The sequence below is a fragment of the Oryzias latipes genome, chromosome 11 (genome assembly GCF_053564925.1).
Source record: "Oryzias latipes strain Hd-rR chromosome 11, Olatipes_Hd-rR_3.1".
NCBI classification, from domain to species: Eukaryota; Metazoa; Chordata; class Actinopteri; order Beloniformes; family Adrianichthyidae; genus Oryzias; species Oryzias latipes.
Genome location: NC_136247.1, coordinates 30,118,069 through 30,140,006, shown reverse-complemented (window position 1 = coordinate 30,140,006; position 21,938 = coordinate 30,118,069). Strand labels below are relative to the sequence as shown.

The 21,938-nt window shown below is 45.5% G+C and overlaps 1 protein-coding gene and 2 long non-coding RNA genes across 22 annotated transcripts; 2 read left to right on the top strand and 1 right to left on the bottom strand.

Annotated features, from left to right (window-relative positions):
* The first annotated feature begins 274 nt into the window (after positions 1–274).
* Positions 275–10,115, top strand: LOC144995492 (uncharacterized). 20 transcript variants are annotated; one of them, XR_013659022.1, is made up of 13 exons: positions 275–553; positions 878–1,460; positions 1,558–1,744; positions 1,936–2,735; positions 2,840–2,944; positions 3,197–3,337; positions 3,425–3,714; positions 4,015–7,614; positions 7,696–7,876; positions 8,127–8,318; positions 8,425–8,605; positions 8,682–9,204; positions 9,280–10,115. It is a non-coding gene; the product is annotated as an uncharacterized LOC144995492 (long non-coding RNA). The 20 variants fall into 20 exon arrangements; XR_013659018.1 differs by having other exon boundaries at positions 1,909–2,735; XR_013659020.1 differs by lacking the exon at positions 275–553 and having other exon boundaries at positions 804–1,460; positions 1,558–1,615; positions 1,689–1,744.
* Positions 10,116–10,239: 124 nt separating this feature from the next.
* LOC144995491 (uncharacterized) lies at positions 10,240–12,224 on the bottom strand. Its single transcript, XM_078955245.1, has 4 exons — positions 11,647–12,224; positions 11,338–11,404; positions 11,049–11,148; positions 10,240–10,964 (listed from the first exon to the last, which is right to left on the bottom strand). The coding sequence occupies exons 1-4, from the start codon at positions 11,708–11,710 to the stop codon at positions 10,803–10,805; spliced, it is 393 nt and encodes a 130-aa protein (XP_078811371.1). The 5' UTR covers positions 11,711–12,224; the 3' UTR covers positions 10,240–10,802.
* Positions 12,225–19,716: 7,492 nt separating this feature from the next.
* Positions 19,717–20,000, top strand: LOC144995100 (uncharacterized). The gene is made up of 2 exons (XR_013658738.1): positions 19,717–19,845; positions 19,951–20,000. It is a non-coding gene; the product is annotated as an uncharacterized LOC144995100 (long non-coding RNA).
* The last annotated feature ends 1,938 nt before the right edge of the window (positions 20,001–21,938 follow it).

Below are 21,938 nucleotides of genomic sequence, written 5' to 3'. Positions count from 1 at the left end.
TAGATGTGATGGTCTAGCGATAAAAGCATTGGTCTGCGAATACAGAGGTTTGGGGATCGAATCCCGTGTGGAACAGTTTCTTAATGGAAGCCTGAAACTGTATATTTGTAAAACGGCAAGATATGCAATAAAGTTTGTTAAAAAAAACGGTTTTTGCAGACCGAACTTTTTATTCATTGGCATTAAGACGTTTATTTTATATTGTAAGGACCCAGAGTTTGGACAGAGCTGCGGGCGCCCTCTTTATTATTCATTATGGGAGTGTCTAAACAAATGAGGCAATCACTCCCAGCTGCGTTGTTGGCTGAGCGTGAAGTCAGAGAAAGAGGAATTGTTTGAATTTGGAGAAATTTATCAAAGTTAAAAGTTGACACGGTAGTCCAGGTGCCACGCAGTGTAACAAGTGTTAGGTTAGTATACGTTTAATTTCGCCAAATCCATCGTAAGTTTGCACCAGAGTATTAATCGGTCTGAGGGTACTTGAACTCACCACAAGCACGCTAGCTGGTGCTAATGCGCATGCGCGCTCAGACTGCTGCAAGCTGTGTCCGAGGTAAGACGTGAATCTGCGTGTGTTCGCCCTAACTAGTTTTAGTTTTCTGTCAATTGTTTGTTAGTTTGTTGCAATCATAACTCACAAAGTTGGGAATTTTGTGGTGTCAATTTCACGTAGTTTGTGTGGTTTTATTTATTTTTTGTCGCTCTATATTTGCACATTTGCACTGTTTCGTGGGAGCTAGTTGAGGTTCGTGACATTTTTCTTTGATGTTTAAGTTAACTCTTCTTTATTTCTTTTTGTGCATTTTTCAATTGTTAAGGGGGAAAAACACAGAAGAAACTCTGGACAGCATTGTGAATTTTGTTTTCTGTTAACCAGGATTGAAAGACATTGACTCAGCATCCAAGCGTGGTCTTCTATTCACTGGAACACAACGCAGAGCAGAAAACTCCAGCCAGTTCCAGCATCACAGCACCGCAGTGCAGCTACCAACCTGCTAACAGGTTCTGGGCCCAGGAGACGCCTGAGACCATGAAGTGTGTTTTCCACTTTAGTGAGGAAGTTGACACCATGAGCAGACGAACAGCTGATACAAGCCGCTGGTCCCCGCTTCTGTTCCATGGAGATGAGATGAACTATGGGAAACCAAGTTGTTGGATCACCTTTGACTACAGGGATGGAAAGACGCCATTCTGAATGACCCTGACGATGAGGATCCAGCTACAAATGCGGAGGCATGTGCTGAACTGATCCAGTTTCTGGATGACAAGAGCCTGTCGCTGGTGATGCGTGAGGCAGCAGACGACGGCCGCAAGGCGCTACAGATCCACAATAAAGGAAAAGACCAATCAGATCCGGACCGGCGTCCAGCAGACTGCAGCTGTGAAGGCACTCTTAGGACTTGGCAAAAATATCCCTACTTCTTAGCTTATTAAAAAACTCACATCACCAGCTAAGCACCGTGAGTATACATGCATATTTATTTGTTCTCAGAGCAATTCCACGTGCATCCATCCATTCAGCAATATGCTAAAAATGTCCATTTGCTCTTTTTTTAGATCCTGTAGTGCCTCCTCCCAGAGGAGGAGAACCTCCAGCCAAACCTTTGGCCCAAAGGCAGCTTTTGACTGCTGGTGATTAAGTTTGTCTGTGTGTGTTTCTTAGAGTAATATGTTCTATCATTTTTTAGACACTTCCATGACGAGGAGCTGCTTCTTGCTGCAGCACAATGTGAAGCACAGCTAAGTGCATGTGTGTTGTAGTCTGGGTAATATAGGAGACAGTTTTTTTGAATCAAAAACACATTTAGAAGCATTTTAACAAAACAGTTTGTTTGCCAAAAAGCCTAGTTTAGAGTCTCATTTCTTTGATCCTCTCTCTGTTCTCCACTGTCATTTATGAAATGGCAGCTGGAAGAGTCATTCTTGTTTCCTCAGAGGCCTGTCCTGGTCCCTCTCCATCTGTGGCAGCAGCAAAGTCAGCGCTGGAGCTTCCAGTCCACTGGAAAGAACAACTGCCTCGCTTCCAGCACCAGTGGATTGCAAAGATGGAAAGAACCGGCAAGGAAGAACTTGTGTCGCGGCTAAAGCTTTGGTGGCATCCTCCTCAGCCCGCTCTGGTTCACACTCAGCCTCCCGCCTCACCAGACATCTTCTTGTGGACGCCACAGAAAATGTGGTCATTTCTTTTTGTCCCCAAAAGTGATGTACGTGGACAGAGAGTGCTGCAGCAGATGCGGCCAGTCTCTGGTGAAGACCCCATTTTCAGAGTGGGATGAGCTTGAGGTGCGCCTGGACATCTGGCATTTCATGCGGCAATTTGCTGCAGGTGTCACGACAGAGGCTCATCCGCTCTACGGGTCTGTCTGCGTGCATTTTTGAGTGGGATCCAGAAGATGTGGCTGCTCTTTGCTGTGCCAAGGAGGCTGAGCTGGCCTCAAAGAAAAGTGGCCATGTTTCTAGAAGGACAGTCAGTGCTCCACTCCACTGTGGGAGGAGGACCAGGGGAGTGGAGGAGACTGCAGCATTGATTGGAGCACTCATCCATCGACGGTGCAGATGGGAAGGACACCCTTGGACCACGAACGGATCCAACAGATTTGGAAGGAACAGCCAAACCACCATCCGAGGACGTCCCACTCTACGTGAAGACGGGAACACTAAAGAGAGGAGGGGTGGAGCTGTCTCACTACAGCTGTCCCCGTGGGTCGACCTCCACCTGAACCGTTTTCTACCAGGTAATGTGTGCTGAACATCTGGATTCCTAACCTTTCTGTAAACATTTCTAACATTTCCTTTCATATGGTTCAGAGACTTTTGAAACCCTGTTTGTTTCACTCAGGAGCCAGTGACGCACATTTCCAGCCATATCTCCTTCAGAGTTTGATGCCTGAAATCTCTGGATGTGTCTGCTGAGCTCCTCATCAAACACACGGCTGAGTCTGAGGTGACTGATCAGAAGATTCAGACTGAAGAAACTTCCTTTGTAAAGTTGATAATTTACATTTGTAACATGTTACAAAAAAGTTTTTTCCTGAATCAAAAAATCCCACTTTAGGTTCAAAGTACATTTACTTTTTTTAAATACCTAATGTAGTTCTAACATTCTTGTTGTGTTTTTTAGCAGGAATCAGTGACAGAAAAATGTTTAGACACACCTGAAATGTGAGTATTTGATAAATGTGTTTGTCTTTTCCAGTCATCATGAACCTGCAGCTGCTGGATTCTCTCAGTCGACTTTTCCAGACTGAGGATGCAGGATTTGAACATTTGGTCTAGACGCTACACACAGAGATTCAGCTCCATCCTCAGCAAACATTGTTCCAGCTCCAGAGGACAGGTACACTCTGCTGTTCTCTGTTCATCGATAGGAAATGATATTTGGAGGAGGTTTCTGTTTTTCATGATGTGTGTTTCTGTCTCTAAGAATCTTCAAGGGGGGGCTCCATCTGCTAGGTGCTGCAGTTTGGACTGCATCCCTTCCTCTTCACGTCTGTACCTCAAAGAATAGACTTCAAAGCAGCTCTGCTTGTGTACAAGTCTCTCCATGGCCGAGCACCAAAGTACATCTCTGACATGTTAGTGCCATATGAACCATCTCGTACTCTGAGGACCTCAGGGGCCGGCCTCCTGTTGATGCCCAGAGTCAGAACTAAACAAGGGGAATCAGCGTTTCAATATTCTGCAGCTAAAATCTGGAACAGCCTCCCTGAAGGCGTAAGACAGGCCTCTTCTGTGTTCATGTTCAAATCTAGACTTAAAACATTTCTGTTTAGCCGTGTATATGACTGAAAGGTCCTATCTGCACTTTTCTTTCCTTTCCTTCCTTTATTTTTAAATCACTTTTCAAATTTTTTCTTTTCTTTTAAAGTAAATTTTATGTTGATTATTTCTATGATGTATTGTGATTTTAATGCATTCTTCTGTTTTGTGAAGCACCTTGAATTACTTTGTGTATGAATTGTGCTATACTAATAAACTTGCCTTGCCTTGCCTCTTCCAACACGGTCCATGAAGACATGGAGGACAGTCTGGTGGATGACCTGGACTGACCTGCACACAGTCTGAACTGGATGGGTTAGTGGGGGACGACACGTGAGCGTATACTTTTGGTACTATAGTGTACATGTGAGTACATCACAGAGATACTCTGCAAAGTTCCTCAGCAGCTGGTGGCAGATAAATTCTGATGCTGCAGGTTTCCTGCTCTGCAGTGGCCTGGAGTGAGAAACCTGATGTAGTTTGTTGCTGCATGAAGGTCTTTGTGGATGCTTTCTTGTCTAAAGTTCTGTCCTTGTTCTGAGGAGAACAAAGTAGCAGGATCTTCCAGAAATAATTTTAACAATTTTTATTTACAAGTATTTACAAATACATTTATATTAACAGATATATTTAATACGGAGCCCGTGTCCTGACATTAAGATATAAAAATATATCTTGTTCCCACAGATTATCTCGTTCGCACAAATACTATTGCGTTCCATCAAAATACTATTCCGTTCCCTCGAAATGATTAACTCGTGCGAACGCAATAATTGTCGTTCGAACGCAATAATTATTCACGTCATAAGTCATTCACGCGGATATGCTCTCTGTACGCCAGCAAAAGCCGCTTTCAGCGGTAACTTCTGTGTCTCTGTGACCCATATTCGTTCAAAAAAGGAACATGAAAAACAAAAATGATCACTTTATTACCGTCTCAATGAATATAAGAAAAATATCAATAGATTTATGATAACTAGGCTGCTTTGTCATTCGATAGCTCCTGCTAGGCTACTACTAGCGCCGCCGCAGAGCTCTTTGATGTATGCCGGCATTTGGGCAACTGGCTGGTCGGTTGACAGACAGCTGATATTGTAGTTCACATTCACACACTGGTGGTCGCTCCGCTGCCAAACACAGGCGCCCGCCTACCACCAGAGGCAAGGTGGGGTTCAGTGTCTTGCCCAAGGACACTTCGACTCATGGGCGTGCAAGGCGGGAATCGAACCTGTAATCTTATGATCATGGGTCGACCGCCCTACCGCTGCACCACGGCCGCCCGAATAATTATTGCATTCGAACGGATTAATTATTGCGTTCGAACGACATAATTATTGCGTTCGCACGAGTTAATCATTTCGAGGGAACGGAATAGTATCTTGTGGGAACTAGGGTTGGGCGATGTCCCCTAATTTGGCCGTTGACGATGTTTGCTGTCAACCATCGGGATGGACGATGACATCGTCGGGAGGGGGGGGGGTATTTTTACATTTTTCGTTCTTATATAACTGCTATTCGTTATTTTGCTTTTTTCATTTTATTTCCCAACTAATGGTTAATCCGCGATGATCCAGTATAAACTGAGGGAAGTGACTTTAACAGAAAAAGTAACAAGCAAAATAGAAAAGAAGTAGTCCGCTCCCGCACTTAACTAGCGAAGTGGACCGGCGGAGTGCGGATTTACAGCTTTGTGTTTGATGGGAAGGGGGGGGGGGGGGGGGTACATGAGCGGTATGTGTGGGAGATTTAAGACTGCGATCCGTCCCGCAGCTCCAAAGCTAATGTTGTTAGCCCGTGTGTTGGCATACTGCTAATCCTGGCTACGTTCAGAAAAAGCACTGACCACACGGATTAAAATTCAAATGATGAGCGAACAGGTGTTTCATAATAACCGTAACATTATTAAAAGCACGTTTAGAAGATCGTCTCGTATTTTACCGAGCTGACATGTCAATGTATATAGCCGCTCGGCGCTGTTATCGTTTTGTATTGAATTGTTACCTTCAATAAAGTTTGGAAAAAAAGCCGCTCGGCGGAAGTTGTATCCTCTTCCGGTTTTCAAACTGCGCATGTGCGAATTCTGCGCGTGTGTGAATGATTTATTCCGACCGAAATTGTGACCTTAGTGAACGTTTGTTATATTCTGAAAACGTTTTTCTGGGCCCATGTACACGGTTGGATTCTAATCCGACCATTGATCCCATCAGGATATTTTGTACATGTAACCGCGGCTTATGGTGTCGACGCGCAACGTGGCGGGGGCGTGGCATCACGATGGTGGTCTCTCCATCGGGATGTCAGTCACCCATCACGATGCCGATGGACGATGATATCGTCCATCGGCACAACCCTAGTGGGAACGGAATAGTATTTCGTGCGAACGAGATAATAATCTGTGGGAACAAGATATTAATCTGTGGGAACAAGATATTAATCTGTGTGAACAAGATATATTTTTATATCTTAATGTCAGGACACGGGCTCCGTAATTTAAAGATTTACATATTTATTCGCTTTGTTCACTCTGAGTGTAGTACATTTTTTGTCCACTAGATGGTGCCAAAAGTGGTGAACAAAATAGCTGGTTCCCCCCAGTTAAAGAAAGTCCTCAATGCTCATTGAAATGACTTGAAACGTTCAAAAGTAACAATAAATTAAAATGTATTGAAAGTTAAATAATCACAATCAGCCATTAATTTTGAGTTGATTAACAGAATTATTTGAAAAACAAACTAATGAAATAGGGCTGGACCAAAATGATGGTACCCACAACCGTTTGAGACAATCACTGCAATGAAACGGTTTCTGTATTTGTCAATGAGCCCTCTACACCTGACCACAGGTATTTTGGCCCCCTCCTCATCAGCAAACCGCTCCAGTTGTCTCAGGTTTGATGGTGTCTTCTCCAAATGGCATGTTTCAGCTCCTTCCACTGATGTTCAATGGGATTCAGATCTGAACTCATAAAATGCCACTTCAGAATAGTCCAACACTTTTCTCTGAGCCACTCTTGGGGTTTTTTGGCTGTGTTTTGGATGGTTGTCCTGTTGGAAGACCCATGACCTGAGACTGAGACCAAGCTTTCTGACACTAGGCAGCACATTTCTACCCACAATGCCTTGATCATCTGGAGATTTCATTTGACCTTCATAACTTCCAGACAGCCTATTCCAGATGCAGCAAAGCAGCCCCAAACAGAACTGAGCCCCCTCCATGTTTCATAGTAGAGACAGTGTTCTTTTGGTTGGAGAGTCTACCAACATAGAGCTGATGTGCCTTACCAAAAAGCTCCAGTTTGGTCTCATCATTTTCCCAGAAGCTTTGTGGCTTGTCAACATGGATTGTTGCAGATTCCAGTCTGGCTTTTTTCTGATTTCCTTTCAACAGTGGTGTCCTCTTTGGTCGTCTCCCATGAAGTCCACTCTGGCTCAAACAACCACGAATGGTGCGATCTGACACTGATGTACCTTGATCTAGGAGTTCACCTCTAATGTCTTTGGAGGTCGTTCTGGGTTCTTTGGATACAGTTACAACTATCTGTCTCCTCAGTTTTTCATCAATGTTCGTCTTCATCCAGGGAGGTTGGCTACTGTCCCGTGGGTCTTAAACTTCTGACTAATATGTGCCACTGTTGTCACAGGAACTTCAAGCTGCTTAGAGATGCGGAGCAGATGTGGCCTGTGACGTCTGCACTGGAAAATACGACACGCCCTGAAGTCCTGTCTGACCTGCCTTTCTCCTTCCTGGGAGGAACACCTTCAGCCTCATTTGAAAGCAGCTGCATTGAAGAAACACAAGCTGGTGGGACCCTCCAAGAACCTGCAGGAGAACATCTGCTCCTCCAGTCATGATGAGGTGATGAGGATGTTCTGTCACACTGATCACAATCTGTTCTCTCTGCTCTGTGGAAGAACATAACACCGTCTCATCTCACAGCTGCTTCAACAGCAGGTGGAGGAGAGTGAAGAGATCTTCACTGAGATGATCCGTCTCCTCCAGAAGAGAAGAGGTGAAGTAAAGAACAAGATCAGATTCCAACAGCTAACTGAAGCGAGGCGGGTCTTAGGTCTTCAGAAGGAGCTGGAGCAGGAGATGACTGAGCTGATGAGGAGATGCTGTGAGCGTCAGCAGAGACGGGATGGCAAAGCAGTTATCTGTCACTGAAACCTGTGTTCTTTGTGATATGAATAAATCAAGTCAGCGTGGTATTTTGTCATTTTCTCACTGAGTGAAGATGCCTGAATGCTTCCCATAACCTGCAATGATTGACATGTAATTGTGTGATAGTGATTGACAATTTTCACCTTTTGTAAGAATTCAAAACACTTTCTGTGTGAACATGACTTATGAAACCCTGTTTCACTCAGGACGCACATTTCCAGCCACATCTCCTTGAGGGTTCGATGCGCTGGAATGATGAAGGGATGGAGGACGCTGTCAAAGGTAATTCTTCCTTCCACTTATTTGAAACTACAATGAGAGAGGCCGTGGAGCAACTCAGCCAAGCAGAGCTTGGAAGCCCTGGGATGAGAGTTATCGTCCTCCTGGAGCATAAACGGGTAAGAAATATATACATTAGTTATTCTGCAATTGATCTATTTAGCTCCTAATGTCACGACAGCACTAAGAGCTTTTTTTACTTTGTGTGGGTGCTCCATGCTCCAGACCCCTGAAGAGGAGGACAGGCTGCTGGAGAGAGTCGATGAGCAGGACTTCCAAGACTGTCCCAGTGTTAGATGACCCCCACCTTGATGTTGTTGCCAGCCCCTCATCTTCACCTCAGCCACGACCGCACCTGGAGTCACAGCCAACTGAGACTGAAAGCAGCCCTTCAGACGAGGCAGAGGTGAAACGTTTTAATCTGTTTATAGGACCGTCCTTTCATTTCAGTCTCATTCCTAACATTCTTTTGCATTTATTAGTGGGCTGTTGTTGGACCCGATGGCATAGCTGGCTGGGACAAAGTCCAGGATCTGGCTTCTTACTCGGTGGGACTCTGTGAGGCTCCTTACCTCACTGACCCACAAGTTACAGAGGTCATTGGATCATGGACGGCTCTCCTGGATGTGGATAAAGAGCGGGTCAACTACCAGCCCCGGCACCAGCCTCAACTTGCACACGGCCGCTTTAAGGCACCAAAACGCTCCGGGGTGACACCAGGAGTGGAAAGTGTCACAAGGTGTCTCAGTGGACATCCTGGGTTCCAGCTCAGTGGCCAAGCACCAGCCGCTTGGTTCAATTCAGTTTTATTTGTATAGCCCAAATTCACAACAACATGTTGAGGCTGTATGCATCAAGCTTAGCAGTTTACATAAGACTCCCACCAAAAAGGTTGGAGGTGGTCCAAAACCCTCACGGATTACTACCATACCCAGGATTTAGTGCAGAGGCTGATGGATCCATGATCCAGCTGTTTGAGCTCAATCAGAGGAAACTCCTTCAGTGGTGAGCACAGCTCGTTATTTTCTTCTATTTCACAGACTTTTCCAACATTATCATAATACCTTTGATTCATTTCAGGTTTCAGCGGGGGCAGAAAAACCAAGAAATGAGGCCAAGGACACTCATTGACTCCACCCGAGCCAGTTGCTGTAGCTGCAAGCGACCTTCCAGCTCCAAGGGAAAAAATGGATGAGGCACCACGTCCACATCTGGGCCAAACTTCAAATGGATTCTCCCTCTAAATAGAGCAGGACAGGCTCCTGTTCTGAGACCTGCTGCTGCTGCTGCTGCTGCTGCTGCTGCTGCTGCTGCTGCTGCTGCTGCTGCTGCTGCTGCTGCTGCTGCTGACAGGATGAAGTGCCCCATCACACCTGCCAGCAGTGTAACTGGAATGATTCCACCTGTGTCAGCACCTGGCTTACTGTTGGGGCCATCATTCTAAACCCAGGTGCCCACCGCTTATGCATTTCCTGGAGCCACAACATGCAGTGGCGGCTTCATTCCCCCGACTTCACCTGCTGTCCCTGCGTCACGCTCCACACAAAGGAACAGGCAAAGACGGGCCTGAGAGGAAGACAGCGGCCTCCACAAAAGGAAATGCATACGAGGAGTGAACTATAATACCGGCAGCAAATGTGGACAGCCCAAAAGAAAAGAATAGTCGCTCCAAAAATGCCACATTTAGCTCCAAGGCTTCAAATGGACGATCATTTGGATGGTTGGCAGAACAGCACAAAGGCAGATCAGCTCCTCCTCTTCAGTAATACCATCGTCATGTAGATATTACATTATTGTTGGATGTACATCTATTCTTTAGTTCTATTTTCTAAATTGTACTTTTGAAACGTGTGTGATTCATGGAAGTTTACTGTGTTCATTTTAATAACATTTGATGTATTAAATCAAAAAAATAAGCTTACAGTTTCCCAGAATTTGTTGTCAAGAAAAAAATACTTGTTTTTAAATAAGTTATGTTTGATAAAGTAAACATGTCAAAGGCTTGTTTTTTTTGGAAAAATAACTCAGCATTCTTAGTGATTAGGGCTGCGCGATATGAGGAAAACTTGCGATATGCGATATTAGTGATCAATAATGCGATAACGATAAATTTGCGGTAAATAAACAAATTGAAAAATAAACAAAAACATCATTCCCATTTCATTGCAACAGTTTAAAAAATATACTCCAAATGACCCTCATCAACATGGGGGCCAAAAATCTACCATAATAGGTCTCCATCTGATTGGTCAACAATGGGAAGGTGTCCATCTGATTGGTCAAAGCATAAAGGGATTTATTTGATTCCTTAAATGCTTCAAGCTGCTTGAAGATTGTTTTAACACATTTTGGGTTTGCGATTTATTACAATTGGATATTGCGATAACGATAAATTTGCGTTATATTGTGCAGGCCTATTAGTGATCCAAACTTGGGTAGAGGGATCCCCGCCCTGGACAGGATTAGGTCCTCCACCAGGAGACAGTGCTGGATGCAGTCAGACGCTTTGAGGATGTTGGTCTTCTCCGGGCTGCTTTGAGGGTTAGCCGTGAGGTGTCTGCAGCCACAACACTTTCACCAGTGTGTACATCAGCCTGTCTTGCTCAGCTGGTGCGTACCGTCCTGTCCAGCTGGTGTAACTTCTGCGGCTGCTTATCGTGTTCCTCCACGGCGTTCCAGGCTTCCACAACCTCTGCTCTGTGCTGAGGGACAGCTTGTTCTCTGTCATGCCAATCAGGAAGAAGATTCACACTGCAGACATCCTCCTGTTGAAAGAACAAAAGTTAAAAACCTTTCAGAGAATAAAGAGACTTGCAGTCTGTTCAAATATTTAAAAAAAAGCTACTCACAAAGGCTGGAGGTGTCGTGGCTGATGTGGGCAGGGGTGGCGTGGAGAACGTCACTGTGGTAGGCCTCATCCTCCACTTCTCCTCTTCCTGCTCCATCTTCCTGTCAATCAGCGGTGCAGATTGTTATTTTTAATAACATTTCAAGCGCTGCTTCTGTGCATGCCAGAGTTTTCTTCCTGGAATCATGTGTGGCAGCACTTTGTGGAAACCCTCCAAGCTGTTGCTTCCTGGAAGGCATTTGTAAAAAGGCACATCCACACCACTGATGTTGGTAACACAAGACACGCACATGTCCGGTGGATCCTGAATGCAGCCCAGATGCCGCTGCTGGCATGCCCACACCTCATCAACGGCCTCTACAAATGCAGAAAGGAATTCAGAAATAAGGCAGTTCAGTCAAAACACATTCAACACAAACAGGGACGATTGTGAACTGTTGTTTTTTTTCATTTTAGTTCTGTTTTCAGGTTGTCAGTCAAAACAGCTGCTTTGAGTTAATGATCCCCGGTGTGTTTAGTTGTTTGGTTCTCAGAGAATCTTTTAACTGCTAACAAACATTTAGCTCTATAGTAATTCACTAAGAAAGCTTTCTGTTTACCTGCCGTCTTGAAGAGGCTCACTCCACTTTCATCCAGACCAGCAGGACCTTTCGGCTCCTCCATCGCCCCCTGGATGAGCTGGACGGTTTCCTGTGGTCCTAGAGTCACCCTCCGCACGTGGTGCTTCTGCTGCCCCCGGAGTCACCCGACAAAGACTTCAAGGCTTCCCCTTTAGCCCTGACAGCCTTTGTCAGCACATCCAGGTCGCCTTTATTGTAGGCCAGAACAGCTCCAGCCAGTGCAGACTTGAACGCAGCGCATTTGGAGTGGCTGTCGGTCCGAACGGCTGCGTGGATCCAGTGGAAGATGTCCAGACGAACCACCATCCCACCGTCAACCCAAGGCTGGAACAAAGTCTCCACTGCTGTTGGGCTTTGTGTGCGACAACAGGATCTTCGGAGCCGGTTGATTGGCCCGTTGAAACCTCTCCATAAGCCCTTGACACATGGGCCGAAGCTCGCCTGTGGATTCCTCGCAAATCAGCACGAAGGTCACAATTTGGGAGTGTTTGTTCCCAACACTGGTGAACCACTCAGCTGAGCCATGAGCCTCTCTAGACAGCTTCTTAACCACCTGAAACATGCCATCATTTGTCATCCAACCACAGCAATATGAGGTGGATTTCATCTTAAGTGGTGAAAATGACTGCAGTATGTCTGAAATGGTGATACAGTGAAACTTTGAAATACCTTTTTGGTGGAATCCATTTTCAGCACAGTGCCAAAGGTGGAGAGGATCTGGTTCCTGTAATCCTGGGGGTATTCCAGAAAGCAGGTTATGCTAGCTCCCACGGTAAGTTTGAGGCTAAGGAAGTGGAATGGAGGTATGTTTCAGGGTAGGTCAAGTTGCCATGGCAACTCATGCTCTGAACATAACCTGGTCTGGAGCAGGTTTAGTTGAAGGTTAGTTTGTTTTCAGAGAGGTGAAGCAGCATGGCGTGTCCATTTGAAGATGATTTAGTGGATGAAGAAGCTCAGATAATACTTTTTCCACCATGAGAGGCTGATAAGACCACATATGGATGTTGGAAAGATAAACTTATTACTTTGATCTAACTTCATTATTTGCTTCAGTTAATCTATCTACTGCTGACATTCTTAACTCCCTCCTTCTCTTCCCCAAACCCCCTTCCTTCAGTGTGTGTGTGTGTGCGCGTGTGTGCGTGCGTGCGTGCGTGTGTGTGTGTGTGTGGCTGGTCTAAGGCCTGGTCTAATCCACGCCACACTGCACCAGGGTCAGCTGCACACTCCACTGTGGGCACCTCCACAGCAGGGCCTCAGCCAAGGCTGGTTTCCCCTTGCCGCTTCATCCCAAGACCAGACCTCTACCACACCCATCCATTCATTCATACACAAGCTCTCTCCACCCCTCCCTGTCCTGAGCAGCCTCTCTCCCCTGCACCACAGTCATCCCTCTTGCATTCAACGCTCTCCTTACACCCTCTGTCCATCCCATTCGCAGTCTTCCTTTCATTCTCATTCCACTCACATCAGATTCATATACCTTTTTGTCCTGTGATTTTAGACACATTCTCGCCTGTTTCCCTCCCTGAGCTAGTCAGATTAGTTGGCACAATGAAGTCATCCTCTTGCTCCCTCGACACGTTGCCAACTTCTCTGCTCAAAGATGTCTTCCAGTCCATTGGTCCCTGTGTCCTGTCAATAATGAACTCGTCTCTGCTGTCTGGTCAAGTCCCTGAGCACTTTAAGGAAGCTGTTGTACTTCCTCTCCTTAAAAAACCTGGGCTTGACCCCTCCCTTTTGAGCAGTTTTAGACCCATTTCTAACCTTCCTTTCATGTCTAAAATTTTAGAAACGGTTGTTGCCAAACAACTTACAGCTGCTCTCGACAGTCATGGGATGTTTGATCATTTTCAGTCAGGTTTTCGCAGAGCTCACTCCACTGAAACAGCCCTTCTCAGAGTCACTAATGACATCCTGATGCAGAGTGATGCAGGAAAATGCTCTGTGTTACTGTTATTAGACCTGACCGCATCCTTTGACACTGTGGACCATAACATCCCCTTGGACAGGCTGAAAAACTGGGTTGGGGTCTCCGGATCAGCCTTAAACTGGTTTTCATCATATTTGACTGGCAGATCTTTCTCTGTTGTCTTCTCCAAGTTTAAGTCCTCCTCTGCTCCCCTACACTTCTGGTGTGCCCCAAGGCTCAGTTTTGGGACCTTTATTGTTTATTTTATATCTGCTGCCTTTACAGCATATTTTAAGTTCTTTTAATGACATTTCTTATCACTTTTATGCTGACGATATTCAGCTTTATGTGTCTTTTAAACCCCAGGATGTTTTTAAAATACAGACTTTACAAAAGTGTCTGGATTCAGTTAAGAGCTGGATGAATCACAACTTTCTCCAACTCAATGAAGCCAAAACTGAGGTCCTAGTTTGTGCTCCTGACAGTTGTCTCCCCCAGATAATCCATGAGCTCGGTCCACTTGCTTCTTTTATCAAGTCCTCTGTCAGGAACCTAGGTGTAACTTTAGACCCGGTTTTATCCCTGGACTCTCATGTCGGGTCACTCGTTCGCTCTTGTTTTTATCATCTAAAAAACATTGCAAAATTGAGTCCAGTCGTGTCCCGTTCTGAGATGGAGATGCTCATTCACAGTTTTATATCCTCCCGTCTCGACTATTGCAACTCCATCTTCACATGTTTAAGTAAAAAATCTCTAGAACGGCTCCAGATTGTCCAGAACGCTGCTGCTAGGCTTTTAACCAATTCATCCAAGTTCTCACACATCACCCCGTTGTTAATGCAGCTGCACCTGCTCCCCATTCACTACAGAGTGCATTTTAAAATCCTGGTCTTAACTTACAGAGCTCTTAATGACCAAGCACCAGTCTACATAAAAGACCTGGTGCAGCCATACACTCCCAGCAGGTCACTGAGGTCATGTGACCAGGGTCTGCTGGCTGTGAAGAGAACCCGTTTAGGCAAGGCAAGGCAAGTTTATTAGTATAGCACAATTCGTACACAAAGTAATTCAAGGTGCTTCACAAAACAGAAAAATGCATTAAAATCACAATACATCATAGAAATAATCAACGTAAAATTTACTTTAAAAGAAAAGAAAGAAAAAAAAGATTTAAAAAGAAAGGAAGGAAAGAAAAGTGCAGATAGGACCTTTCAGTCATATACACGGCTAAACAGAAATGTTTTAAGTCTAGATTTGAACATGAACACAGAAGAGGCCTGTCTCACGCCTTCAGGGAGGCTGTTCCAGATTTTAGCTGCAGAATATTGAAACGCTGATTCCCCTTGTTTAGTTCTGACTCTGGGAATCAACAGGAGGCCGGCCCCTGAGGTCCTCAGAGTACGAGATGGTTCATATGGCACTAACATGTCAGAGATGTACTTTGGTGCTCGGCCATGGAGAGACTTGTACACAAGCAGAGCTGCTTTGAAGTCTATTCTTTGAGGTACAGGGAGCCAGTGCAGAGACCTGAGCACAGGACTAATGTGATCATACTTCCTGGTTCTGGTCAGGACTCGAGCAGCAGCATTCTGGATGTACTGAAGCTGTCTTACAGCTCGTTTGGAGAGGCCGGTGAGCAGGCCGTTACAGTAGTCTAACCTACTAAAGGAGACAGAGCCTTTGCCACGGTGGCCCCATCCCTCTGGAACTCTCTTCCTCTCAGCCTCAGATCTGTGGACTCAGTGTTTTCTTTTAAAAAGCAGCTAAAAACATATCTTTTTAAAATAGCTTTTTCTTAATTTCTTTTTAACATGTGTTTTTACTGTGTTTTACTGTTGTTTTATCGTGTTGTACTGTGAAGCACTTTGTGATTTTTATCTGGAAAGGTGCTATACAAATAAAGTTTATTATTATTATATTATTACCTTTTTTCACCAATCGCTCCCTTTCCATTCTTTCAACATGTCCAAACCATCCCAGTGCCTTTTGCTCTGCTCTATCAGCCAACTCTCGCGTCACACCAGTTCTCTCTCGGATAACTTCATTTCTCACACGATCCATACGCGTCACACCACACATACTCCTCAAACATCTCATCTCAACTACATTCAGCTTCCTCTTTTCCACCGCTTTCAGACTCCGTTTCAGCCCCATATAACACTGCAGGCACCACCACACCCTCATACAATCTCCTTTTCACATCCTTTCCCAGTGATCTACATTCAATCACTCTCTTCATCCCCCCCCCATATCTTTTGTACTTCGTTCATTCTAAACTCTACCTCTCCCCCCATTCCACCATCCACACAGACACACGACCCCAAATACTCTACCTCTTCCCATTTAATGCCACATTCAATCTACGTTCACCCTACATACATATCCCACCAAAGTGTCTGTATTTATACTGTTTAGAAAAAGTTGTGTAGTGGGTCAGACTCTGAGATGAGTGTCAGTCTTCCTAATGCTAATCCAGCAGGACTGTCCAGTCTGTCTGATAGCTGATCGTCTGCTTCAGGAGAACATTTTCTAATAACGTGTGCTGTGTTTGGTCCCCCCCCCCCCCCGCCCCCTCTGCTTAAAGCCAGCAGAAGGGGGGCGGCTGTGTGTGACGTCACAAACTCCGACAAACCCTCCTCAACCTTGTGGACAACATTCCAGGAAGAGTTGAAGCTGTAAACACTGCAAAATGTGGCTCCACATGGTACTGAACTCAATGGGTTAGTGACTCATCTCCAAAGAAAGACCGAGAGAAAACACACAGAGGGGGAGCAGTCACCAATGCTCGAAGGCATAGACATGGGGGACACAGAATGTGCCCCCCCCCCACATATCCATGGTGCCTTTAACACCGTCAGAACGGGCAGGAGGAAGAGAGCAGTGTGAACGTGCGGAGGGGGCATGTCTTCAGCTGTGAACACTGACCAGAGTCTGTTATGGGATGGAATGTTTTTCTGGAAAGACAATCAGTGGGGGACATAGGGGACTCATAGGGGACATGTGAGCGCCCAATAAACGTTTTAGACTCACCACCTATGATTCCAGACCCGCAACAAACAACAGCTGCTTCCTAATAAAAAATAGTTGTCATCAATAAAATTAATATTATTTATTGGGTTTACTGGATTGAAAGAAAATAAAGTCAAGAAAATAGAGTCTGCATCAAAGTGAATTTGTTTCCATCATCTCACTCAACTGAGTGTTTGACAGACAGAAAAGTCTATGGTTGTGGAAAATGGACAAAAGATCAAAGGAAACATCAAACTCATAAAGAATAAAAATAATTCCAATAAATAATTAAATATTCTGTATATCCTGACAGAATTTTGAATTCAATGAACTATCATGATATATCGGCAAAAACATTTTTTCTAACACATCTAGGTTGAGGCTCCCTGAGCTTTCATCTCCGTGATCCAAATGTCTCTTTGAGAGGTTCAGGTTGCTGACCCCTGGTCTAACACATCCACGTGCAGTCCAGGTTTGTATTGGAACATTTTCATGTATAAAGTAAAATGTTTTGTAAAAAAAAGCAATGTTGTTCCATAATGAGGACATACAACACTTTATGTTCTTAATTTATTATTTATTTATTTTTTGTCCTCAAAGTATTGATAAGAGTATCATTAAAATACCATATCGATAAGCAGTATCAATAAGAGTAATAGTACCGTTAAAACTTTAACGATACGCATCCCTACTCATAAGGCCCTATATTTACTCACTTTATTATTTGGATCCAAAACTATGGTATATTTTTACCCATACCTACCTGCTGGGATTATCAGACAGCTCTCTTCATGAGCAACAGAACCCTGAAACAAAAGGAATAAAACAAAACTAAGGGGGGATGAAGGTGAAGCCATGGTAGAGACAGAGATGGTCATCAGGACTCCATGCATACTGCATGGAGTTCTTAATTTTCTTCTCCTTACCTCTTACCCCTAACCCGTATCCTTTTTTTTTACAGTACAGATGCAGGCAACTATACGTTAGTACTGTTTGACGCAGTGTTACGGCAAAGGACCGCTCTTTTTGGTTCAACACCGGTCCTCACAAAACAACTTCAAGGCTTCTATTCTGTATGTGACAGATGACTTTATAACAACTGAGTACATTTTTATTTCACGTATAAATAAAGATGCTGATAAAATAAATAAAACAAAAAGCACACCGAGGATTTGATGCAGTTTCTGCTCTTGTAATGTGCTCTTTTCACCAGCAGATGGCAACAAAGTTCAGCTCATGTTCAAACTTTCTACAGTGTTTGTAGAAGTTACGTAAGATGATCCTTCGATGCTTTTGGAGGAATTATTAGATATGATCCCTTTATGTCTCTTACTTTCTATATACACTTGATGTTTCTGTAATTATATTTGTACTAATTTTCAAGTCTTAATGCTATATTTTAATAGAAAAAACTGAGTTTAAAAAGTATATTTAATCATAATTTTGGCCATATTTTAATATATACTGTAACAACCCTGCTGGTACATCACCGTAGTAGGAAATGAGAGCCGAGCTGCTACTTAACTGGCTACATTGGAGGGCTGTCCATGTTCCATTCACCGCACAGCTCCGGATAGTCAGAGAGGAAGAAGTAAGCAGAGAAGCATCAACGTTCATTTATTTAATCACACCCACAAACAGCATGGACGTGACTTCTGCTTACAGCCCCCTCACTCATGGTTTTACACCCAAGAAACCCCCAGGTCACCACACTGCCCCCACCTAAGAGGGTTAAATGTCCCCACAACCCTCACATAGCTGAAAACCATACAACACAAGCAGCAAAACACATGAACACACTGGCTAAAGACTCATTCTCACAATTCTAGGTTACAACCACCACAGTAACAGTCTTCCTCCCAGCTAGCTGGGTTTGTTCATCCGTCAGTGACACAGTTCCATGCCAGTAGGTGCCCAGCCAGCAGAATCAAACACTGCCCCCACAGCGGTGGCAACACAACCCTCTGGGTGCACTTTACCTTGGGGGAGCAGACTCTATCCGGTTAACTGCTACTTCCGAGACTGGAATCATTCCTCTGCAGTCTCAGAATCCTGCAGGGCTGCCCCCAGGGTAGATGGCCTCGCCAGCCGTGCATGCTGTGCAGACGTTTCAGAGCAAGTCCTCTGAGAAAGCCATGGAGGCTCAGATCCTCCACTGCTGCAGGTGGAACGGTTGGATAATCCAGCCTAGCAAAGAGCTGCACATTGGCGGCGAAGGTCCCCAGGCGTTCGTCATCTCTACAGAGACAAGACTCCAGCTGCTGTTTGTTCCGTTCTGTCAAACCCTGCTGTCCAAAGCATCGCTCCAATGCTGGTGTCAATGCTGACAGGTCCACAGAAGAGAGGTCCTGGAGTGTAGGGCCCTCCAACGCCAGGCCTAGGTGTGTAACAAGTCTCTTCAGGACTCCAGCCCTCATAGCCAGCCGCCAAGTTAACCGGAGCCCGGTATGGTTCCAGCGGTGTTAAGCCATTGCATTGCAACTGGGCTGCGCACCGTCATCGCAGACTGCTCTGGACGGTTCATCACTGGCGTGGCAAACGGACTCGCAGGGACAGGCTGCAGATGACGGTGGGTGCTCATACCATCAGGGAGATGATTTTGCCCTTGCTCCTCGCTTGTCCCGAGTTGCATCCAGGATGCAAATTTCTTGCTCCATCTCAGACATCTCTTGCTCCACTGCGTTGCAGCACGGGCTAAATGATCCCACTTCTGATACCAATGTAATGACCCTGCTGGTACGTCACTGTAGAGGGGAAAGAAGAGCCAAGCTGCTAATTAACTATGGATGTCAATTCTGCTCACAGCCCCCTCACTCATGGTTTTAGACCCAAGATTCCCCACTTCTATGAGTCTTAGAGGCTGAAGGCGGGGCTGACCCCCAGTTTGCCACAATTATTACATTATTGATTGGTTCTAATTCCTTAGAATAACATTTAAGACCGACCTGATTCAGAAAACCAGGAAACATCTTTATCTAAATGTAAGTTTTTAAGTCTCTGTGTTTGCATTTATTTAGTCAGTTTAAAAACATTTTTATTAGTTTGAGTGTTTTTTAAAGCATGTATCACCTTGGTGGAAGACATAAAAGTAGTACGGTGGCCCAGAAGGGTCACAACACAACACATTAATGTGACCAATGGGGATTTGGTTCGGGGGGCGTGATACAATATATAAGGAGAGCAGGTGTGTGTGTGGGATGTAACACTTGGCCGTTTCCGGTTTTGCGGTGTGTCGTGTCGTGGAGTTGCTGTCTCTGGTATGTGTTTGTTTTCACATTCATATATTTAGTGTGTTTAACGTTTCACCTGTTTCTTTCTTTGTGTATGTCACATTATTGTATGTCATCATCTTTTGGTTGCAGTGCCGCTGCTTTGGTTTGACAATATAAAAATAAAAGGGCTTGAACCTTTCTATTGTCTTCGCTCTTGTTTCTGCCGTCGTGGCACGCACCTGCGGAGGAACCGGCTACATTTGGCGCTGTGAGCAGGATCGTTGCGTTACGGAGTGGAGGCGGCCGGAGTCTGACACGTAAACCAAAGCAGCGGCTGGATCAGGTGTTCGGTGGCTGACGTCATCACGGGATTCCGGGGATTCCCTTTGCCGCTGTCGTCATGGAGGAGCTGCGAGCGGAGCTGCAGGCCTTGAAGGACCGGATAGCTGTGGACAAAGCGACCATGGACGCCTTGCGGAACATGAATGACGCGTTGACTGAGAAGCTGCGGGAGCAGGAAGCTTCACCCGCTGGGTCTGGTTCGGCGGCGGCGTCCCAATTGGACGGAGCAGCAGGTGGTTCGTCATCCACTGGGCCGAAGGACTGTGTCATTTACCTCCCTAAGGAGAAGAAATGCCGCACTTTTTCCGGGGGTTCGTGTGCGGACTTTTACGAATGGCTGGATGAGATTAACTCGGTGTTAAGTTTCCGTCATTTTCAGCAGAGCGAGAAGGCAATGTATATATATGACCATCTTGGGGGCGAGGCCAAGCAGGAAATAAAATACCGGTCTTCTGCAGAAAGGGCCGACCCGGATTGTGTGCTGGCGATATTAAAAGAAATTTATGGACAGCCGTCTTCGTTGACTCGCCTGCAGAAGCTTTTCTTTGATAGAAAACAACGTGACGGGGAAACGATCCGTGAATACTCACACGCGCTCATGGCAATCATTGATGAAATCGACCGCTGTGAAGTAAATTACACTTGGTGTAGTGATTTTGCCTTGCGGGATCAGTTTGCTGAGAATGTGCGGGATTCGGTTCTGAGACGGGAGTTAAAGCGCATCATCCGCCAGGATGATGATACAAAATGGCTGGCAGATCATACTGCCAGCCATTTTGAAGGATGAGATACTCAATCAGATGCACACCGTAGCTGGACATCAGGGAGTAGAGCGAACCTTTAAGCTGGTCCGTTGTCGGGCTTACTGGCCTGGGATGTACAGAGACGTGGAGGCTTTTTGCAAGACTTGTGAGCGGTGCATTGTTTCTAAGAACCCTCACCCACAGGTAGTTGCACCTCAAGGACATTTGCTGGCTTACCGGCCATTGGAGGTTGTGGCTATGGACTTCACAGTGTTGGAGCCCTCATCAGACCGGCGTGAGAATGTCCTTATCATGACTGATGTCTTCTCCAAGTTTACTGTCGCAGTACCAACCCGTGATCAGCGTGCAGTAACTGTTGTTAAGGCTCTAGTAAAGCACTGGATCCAGCCCTATGGTGTCCCCTCTAGGATACACTCTGACCAGGGTAGGTGTTTTGAAGCAGATGTGGTGCAGGGTTTATGTAAAGTATACGGGATCAGGAAAAGCCGAACGACCCCCTATCATGCTCAGGGAAACGGGCAGTGTGAGCGCTTTAACAGGACTCTACATGACCTGTTGAGAACACTGCATCCACATCAGAAGAGACGATGGGTTGAATACCTTCCTGAGCTGCTGTATGTGTATAACACCACCGAACACCATAGCACAGGTTACTCACCATATTTCCTGATTTTTTGGGAGGGCCCCCATTAGGCCTTTCGATATTTGGCTGGGTCAGGATAGGGAAAACTTTGAGGGTGACGAGCATGCTTGGGTGGTGGAACATCAGGAGCGACTGCGTTGGGCTTATCAGCAGGCGGGCCAGAATCTGGACCAAGCGGCAGAAGCTCGTCGTGCTTATGCAGGCCATGTAGGGGGTGATGCATCCCTGCTGCCGGGCCAGCTGGTGTACGTAAGAAACAGGCGGTTTCCCGGGAGGCATAAAATTCAGGATGTGTGGTTTCCTGTCCCCCATAAAGTGTTGGAGCGTCTGGGTGGGGATTCGCCTGTGTACTCGGTTGCGCCTGTCGACTCCTCTGGGCCAATCCGCAA

Coding starts and splice junctions, on each gene's coding strand:
- LOC144995491 (XM_078955245.1), bottom strand. CDS start 11,710: ATGGAGGAGCCGAAAGGTCCTGCTGGTCTGGATGAAAGTGGAGTGAGC. Junction 11,405..11,646: donor GAGCCTCTTCAAGACGGCAG/GTAAACAGAAAG, acceptor CTGCATTTGTAG/AGGCCGTTGATGAGGTGTGG. Junction 10,965..11,048: donor CCACGACACCTCCAGCCTTT/GTGAGTAGCTTT, acceptor TTCTTTCAACAG/GAGGATGTCTGCAGTGTGAA.